General features: G+C 46.0%; 1 protein-coding gene across 1 annotated transcript in view; it reads right to left on the bottom strand.

Annotated features, from left to right (window-relative positions):
* The window catches only part of TEDC2 (tubulin epsilon and delta complex 2), a 26,115-nt gene extending 24,737 nt beyond the window's left edge, over nucleotides 1-1,378 (bottom strand). The window contains exon 1 of the mRNA XM_026079178.1: nucleotides 1,329-1,378. Coding sequence (XP_025934963.1) covers nucleotides 1,329-1,378 — 50 coding nt within the window. The remainder of the gene's footprint in view (nucleotides 1-1,328) is intronic.
* Nucleotides 1,379-7,146: the final 5,768 nt, after the last annotated feature.

Genomic DNA, 7,146 nt, shown 5'->3' with positions numbered 1-7,146 from the left:
ACGAGCGGAGTGGCGGGAGGCGGCGGGGCAGGCCCGGGCCGCCGGGCCGCGGCTCCTCACACGGCCCTCGCCCTGGCGGCTGGGCCTGGCGCAGCACGCAGGCTCGTGGAGAGCCCCTTCTCCACGGAAGAATCCTGCGTTTGGGGGATTTTCCACATTTGCGCCGGATTGCTGGGCGTGAGGGGGTGGTCAGGGCTGGCACACGTTGCTCTGGACAACCTGCTGGGCAGCTAGAAATCGTGGGCTCGTATAGGGTGGTGGGGACGTCCAGAGGTCTCCAGCCCAATCTGCTCCAGGAAGGTGCCGTAGGGCCTTGTCCAGCCACATCTTCAGTATCTCTGAGGATGGAGATTTCTCCCGCCCCAGGCCCTGTCTCAGTATTTGACCACCCTCTTGGGGAATAACTTCTTTTAGTCATGTTCCAACTTGGGCCTTTCATCCTTCTGCTGTGCACCTGTGAGGCGAGTCTGCCCCTGTGTTCTCTGCCCCCTCCCATGAGGAGTTTTTGGGCAGCAGCAAGATCCTTTTTCACCTTTTGGGGGGCTGAGCGAGCACAGCTCTCTCAGACTCAACTTCACATGCTGTGTGCTCCAGCCCCTGACTGTCTTGATGGCCTCCACAGATCTTGTTCTAGTATGTTAATGCCTATTTTGCCCTGAAGAGCCCAAAACTGGATGCAGCACTCCCGATTGACACACAAGTGCTGTAGAGACGAAGAATCCTTCCCCTTGCTGTGCTGGCTGCACTCTTGCTCGTACAGCCTGGGATGGGGTTGGCCTTCTTTGCTGCCAGGGTGCACTGCTGCTTGTCTGCCCAGTCTTCCAGGTCTTTTTCTGCAAAGCTGCTTTCTAGACAGCTGCCTGCCACCTGTTCTGCTGCAAGGGTTTTCCCCATCCCAGAGGCAGGAGTTTGCACTTGCCTTTATGGAATTTCATGAGGTCCCCATCAGACCATCTTTCCAGGCTGTCCAGATCCTCCCCCCTGCTCTCCAGTATATTTAGCACTCCCTGCAGTTTGATATCGCCCACACGCTTGCTGAGAGTGCACTCTACCCCATCATCGAAGTCATTAAAAAAGAGACTGAACAATTCTGGTCCCAGTATCCAACGCTGAGGGATGCCACCAGTAACTGGCCATCCACCGGACTTCGTACTGCTTATCACCAGTCTTTGAGCCCAACAGTCCAGCCAATTTTCCACTTACCTTAATGTCTGAGTGACCAATCTGGCTTTAAGGATACTATGGGAGACTGCGTCAAAACCTTGCTAAAATCAAGGTATATAGTATCCACTGTTTTCCCTTGATATACACACAGCCCATCATCTTACCATGGAAGGTAAACAGGTTGGTAGGTGTGATTTGCTTTTGGTAAAACCATGTTGGCTGTTCCTGATCATCTTCTTCTCCTCCATATCTGAACAGGGTAGCAGTGCCTATACTGCTACAGGCACAAAGCATGAGCCGGGAGTCTGGATGCTTTCGGGAAGTGTCGGATCAGCTTGCAAGGGTGACGCAATTGCTGTAAGCACATGCTATTTAGTTAATACGCTCAGTAATCAAGCTGTCTTGAAATCAGCCATTATGTTCCCCTGCACAGTACACCAAGTGTACAGTAAGTCCAGAGCTTCCTGGAAAAAACTGATCTACTAGGCATACGCGTTTGTTGAGGGTCAGAACATAAAAGAGATTTTACTTCTCTTGGTGTTTGCTGTGGCAGGCTGGTGACATGGAGCCACTTCACAGCACACTGCGAGCCACCCACCCATTACTGTAAGAGCTGGTGCCTCCAAGGGCCTTCTGCACAAGCTCCATGAAGGCTGTGCAGCTGGAAATTAAAGTATGGCAGACAAAATGGCTATGCTTCAGCCTGTTCCACGTGCGGCCCTGTCCTACCTGAGGACAGAGTCCTCATGATGATCCCTAGGAGTGCTGGGATGGCAAAGAGAGATGTCATCCTAGCAGAGACATTGCATTCTGTGAACTACTACTCACTTTGATCTGCATTGGTAAAGAAACAAAACTCTTTTTTTCCTGGAAAGAGGAATCTGCCTTTCTATCCCTGTGGAAGCTGCCTAATTCATACTGCAATCTCTGTTGATAGCTGTTTTCTGCTGGGATCTGATCAAGAATACATCTATTACTACAGAGGGGAGTATTGTGAAGTGCAGTTCTCAAAAAGTGTCAATAGCTGGCACTCAATGATGCCTGTTCCAGGCAACTGAAAATCACGAATCAAGTCCTCCCCCCTTATGCAGTAGAATAAAAAATAATAAAGTTTAGAAAGTAGCATATAAATGATTCTTTGCCTTTGAAGCCTGAATCTTCAAGTTCAGATGTTCATGTTTTCTCTGCAGCCACGTGACCACAAACTCTTCTAAAGACAAAGATGAGAATCTCACAATAACTCTCACATGACTGATGGAGATAAGACTTGAAAAAAAAGCATAAAATATTACAAACATACCAATAAAATCATGGAGTTGATTGTACAACGTATTGTGGGCTTCCACACAACATACTTCCAGATGAAATTTACACATTTTGCTTATGTGAAGACTGTTTTTCCTTTTTACAGACTTTGCAACAGAATTGGAAAATTATGCTGGCCTCTTTCTGGCTCATAACTCACAAATAAGTATAAGTTTGCTATCAAAACTCTGTTAACAATTATGCTTTTGAGGCATGAGCCAAGAGAGAATCTAGCTTGTTCTTCCATGGCTAACTGGACTCCACAGTGCTAACAAAAATATCATATAGTAAAAGCATATATTAATCAGCGAGGTCAAAAGCTATACTTCTGTGAGCCCACCCAGGGAGCTCAGCCAGTGGAACAAGAAGGGCCCATCTTTACACAGCTGCTTCTCTAAGTAGACTGCTTTTTTTCTTCTGCATAGTTCCTACTGGGTTTGTTTGTTGGACAAATAGAGGTCTAAAGTGGAATAGCCAGACTTCTTGTAACTTGCATTTTGGAGCAAACTACAAGGGTGGCTAAGATGTTTTTTGGCTGAATAGATTGTTTCATCTTGACTCCAAGTGTGTGAAGCTTCTGTTTTCCTTCTTTTGGCAGAACTATTGCCATGGCTTTCTCCTGATAAGGTTTGAAATTCAGTCTCGGTCAGGGCATGTGAATGTGGAGTGGAGAGGCAGGGAAGGCTGCAGAGTGTAGCTTGATGCTGCATGGTCATTCTGTGCACAGGATGGTTTGCTATTGGACTGAAAATGGTCACAGAGATGTAGTTTTATATTAATTCAGTAGAGGGCCAACCTCTCTTACAGCTGCATGCATCTTCCTGGGCTCTGGGAGATGAGAGAACTACAGATCTTGTTAGGCACCTGGATACTGTTGACATTTAAGCAATTAAAAGCAACAACAAAGAAGGATCAGACTGCTGTAATCTACAAGTCACATGAGGCCTGATCTAAAGTCAGCTGGAATAGTGCTACTGATGTCCCTGTTTTTTGCATCAAACCTCTGCTGTTTAGCAATGCTAAAAAACAAACAAACAAACAAAACAGACCCGAGCAACCCTTTGTATTTGAGATGATACAGCTATGTGATCTCTCTGGCTTTTTGTGGGCAGTAAGGATTGCCATTAATGGCTAAGAAAACTTTTATGTAGGCTCTTTGTGTTTAACCTGCACCCTGCTGGGAAGAATGATGGATGACCATTTTGTGTGTCACCAGTGCTTTGGCCTGTCTCTTGTCTCTGAGTCAAGATGGTCTAGTGATTGCTAATCCCTGCACTCAGGGAATGTCTTAGGTATTGCATCTAAGAGCATGGTTTGACATTATAGTAAGCCATTTCAATGTGCTGATGCAGTGGATGATCAGTAGTATTATTTCTACTGGGTTACCGAACTGAACTGTCTCTTGGAAAGGTCCAGGGGGTGCAGCAGAGGATCTGCAGCCACAGTTAGGCAGAAGAGACAAGGGAAAAAGCAGAGCCTCCTCTTTTTCACGGTGGCAAACTGATAGATTTTCTTACTCTTTCTCGTGTGACTTCATCTTGATTAGTTTTCTGGTGGTTTAGTGCCCTGAACTGACTTCCCAGGGTCAGGTGAACACCACTGCCATCACAAAATTAGGAGAGGGAACATGCCGGAGGTGAGGAGGGGCAAGACTGGAACAGCCCCTTCCAGCAGCAGTGAGTGTTACAGTGGTTTAGCTGTGGAGTCAAACCATGTTGCAAGAATTAGGGGAAGGTGCTAATTAGGAGATGGAGGGCAGAAACCTTCTGAGAGAAATGCAAACACTCCTCTGCCTACACTTGAGGCTCAAAATATGCCTACCTTTAACATAATTGCTTAGCTGCTGTAATAGCACTCTGTCCCTGCATTGACAGCCCCTCTCCCACTCCCTTCTGCCCCTCAGCTATAGGCTCTTGCTGCCTCTCCTTTTGTTGAATCTTGGAACAGGGCAGTTGCTGGATAAATCAATTAAAAACTTCTCTTGTGGATGGTTGGTTTTCTGGTGGATTAGCTGACCAACCCACTTGAAAAAGAACTCTAAGGTAATGGCATCTGAGTCTTTTCACTGGCAGCAGCTCCTGGTAGAAGGAGTAAATGCAGCAAAGAACAATATTCTGCTCATGTAGTAATGAGCCTTGAGCCATTACAGGCCTGATCTACTGACACACTTGGCACAGGAGACACATCAGGGCTGAAGGACTGGGTTTTAAACTAACAGTCTGAACTATGGTTCTATTTCATGGTATTGCTTGCTGGGAAAATGCTGCGTACTGTGATATAGCACAAATGCTAAACAACATTTAAACTGATGCAAATTATGACTTAAAGATTAATTTACAAAAGATAAGTAGGTTGAAATATGTGTGAAATGTACAACTGGCAGCTGCTGATAGTCACAGCTCTGCCATCAGTTATTTTTGGTACCTGCAGTGATGTGATATTTTGCATACATGAAATCTAGGGGAAGTTACAGTCTCAGCATTCATTCCTTAGCTTGACAGGTGTCAGGTTATGTTCTGCAATTCATATTTCTTCTTTACTGAGAGCCCAAATGTCAAATGTCTGTAGGCTAATAAAAATAGCTGCCCAGGCACTTGAAACTCCTAGTGGGTGCCTAAAGCTCTTTGAAAACCCGGCCCACAGTCCATCACAGTAGGACTCCCTGGGTAAAATTCAAGTAGACATCAAACTTGGATGACAACCAAGAAAAAAAAAAGAAGAAGTAGGAGATAAACTTCATCGCTAATAAACCTAAGCAAACATTGTTTTTTATAATACACAAGCCATGCTCCACCTTCTGTGTGCTGCCCTTGGAGATCGATGCTATCTGCTGAGGTGACACAAGAAAATCCTCCCTGTGTATAGCAGGGTAGTGCCCTGCACAAGCTCTTCAGGTTCTCAGGAGATATCTTGAAGACTAAGGAACTGAGACACCGTCTTCTCTYGGTCCCAAACCATTGTTGTTTGAATCAAGAAAGGAAAAAGCCTTGCATTATTCCCAGTGTAAGCCTGAGGATGTTGCCCTGCTGCTGGAAAAATGCATAAGTATCCAGAGATCCCTCTTCAACCCTTGTTTTCATAGCTTTGGAGTGAAGACTCCAGGAAATTAATCTGTGGGAAATACAGATTATAAATAGATTCCCAGATCCTGTATTTTGCTGCAGCCAAAATCCCTCCAGACTTCACATGGCTGTCAGCAAGACATGGTGGGAAAGGGATATGAAATGTCCAGGAAAGAGGATGTCTTGTGGCATGTTGCAGCTGGAAGAGAAGGATGCCAATGTGCAATGGGCCAGCAGGATTTGATCTTGCTGATGCACTTAGTGGGCACTGTGTCCAGCCAGTCAGCAGGCAACAGACTGCAAGAGTTTGTAATTTCAGGACAAGTATCAGCTTTATAAAACTGGCTAGGAGACAAATCCTGACAACAGGGACACTGTTACAAGGAAATACTCTACTTTGCTTCCTCTCCTGGAGGTACCATTATGTCAGTCCTCATTAAAAAAAAAACAGGGAGGATAGAAGTCTTACACATGTGTGAATGTGGAGACCATGGGGCACATGCGATCCACACTCTCCTGGAAGAATCATGTAACAGACAGGGCTACAGTATGTACCCAAGTTTGAAAAAAATACAGTTATGGTGAAAAGGCATAAGAGGGGAAGAACTTTCCAAACGTGGTCTCCTGAAACTTGAAGCACCCCTACAACAGCTTCCAATATGACCCTGTAATGTAGAATAGGGGAAAACTGAATGTGGGGAATCCAGGGCTCTATGGGAGCTGAATTCCTCTGCTTTGTGTTACTTCAGGCTCCAGCAACACTTGAACAGAACATAGCTGTGAAGCAGGCTGCAGCTCTCTCACCAGGAATGTGTTCACATGAGTTGGTGGGATGAGTCTTGCTCCAGAGGCTCTGACTTCACTGCTGGAGGAAAGAGCAGGCAGTGGATAGGAAAAGGAGGATTTTCTGTCCCCCGAGACTTCCCGCCAATGGCAGAAGTCAAAGTTCTGGCCCACAAAACTGGTAATCTCTGCCCATTCTGTGCAAATCCAGTATGACTCTCAGGAGATCCTGTTTGGCCATGTGGGTGGAAGGAAGTGAGGCACTGTGGCTTGGAGGCAGAAGAGTGTTTCAGCAAGGAGATCTGTGCTCTGAAGTGAAACTTGGGGACAATGAAATCTAAAAATCTGGAGATTTGGCTGGGGTGTTTAGAAAACATCTGTAGCACTTCATCACACAGCCCCTGCAAACACCATGCTGCAGAAGTGTCCTGCCTCTGGGCTGTATCAGTCTGCGAATGGGCTATCTGACATGCTACAGTAGCAATGGGGTCTTTCCTCCCTTGCCCCAGTAGAAAACTATGCCCTTCAACTCATGCATGCCCCATAAAACCAGGGGGGGTTCTTTGTATGCTGCAGGGGAGGGTAGTGGATTAATCCCCTGTCTGGGGAATGAGTATGTTAAGGATGATCACATTAGCACATCTTCAAAATTCTAACCAAAGCTGAGGTCTTGGTTCACAAGAAATGAAGGCAATGTCCCTCAGATCCTTCAGACAAGGAAAGGTTCTTGTCCAGTTGTTTGTAGGCAGTTCCCAACTCATTAAGGTATTTATGGGGCGAGGCTTCTCACTACCTGATCTATTGTCTAGGAAAATGCAGCCAAATGGAAATC

Source organism: Apteryx rowi, unplaced genomic scaffold, assembly GCF_003343035.1.
Source record: "Apteryx rowi isolate R43461 unplaced genomic scaffold, aptRow1 scaffold_494, whole genome shotgun sequence".
In the NCBI taxonomy this organism is placed as follows: Eukaryota; Metazoa; Chordata; class Aves; order Apterygiformes; family Apterygidae; genus Apteryx; species Apteryx rowi.
The sequence above is the reverse complement of the archived record's forward strand: the minus strand, read 5'-3'. Positions and strand labels throughout refer to the sequence as shown.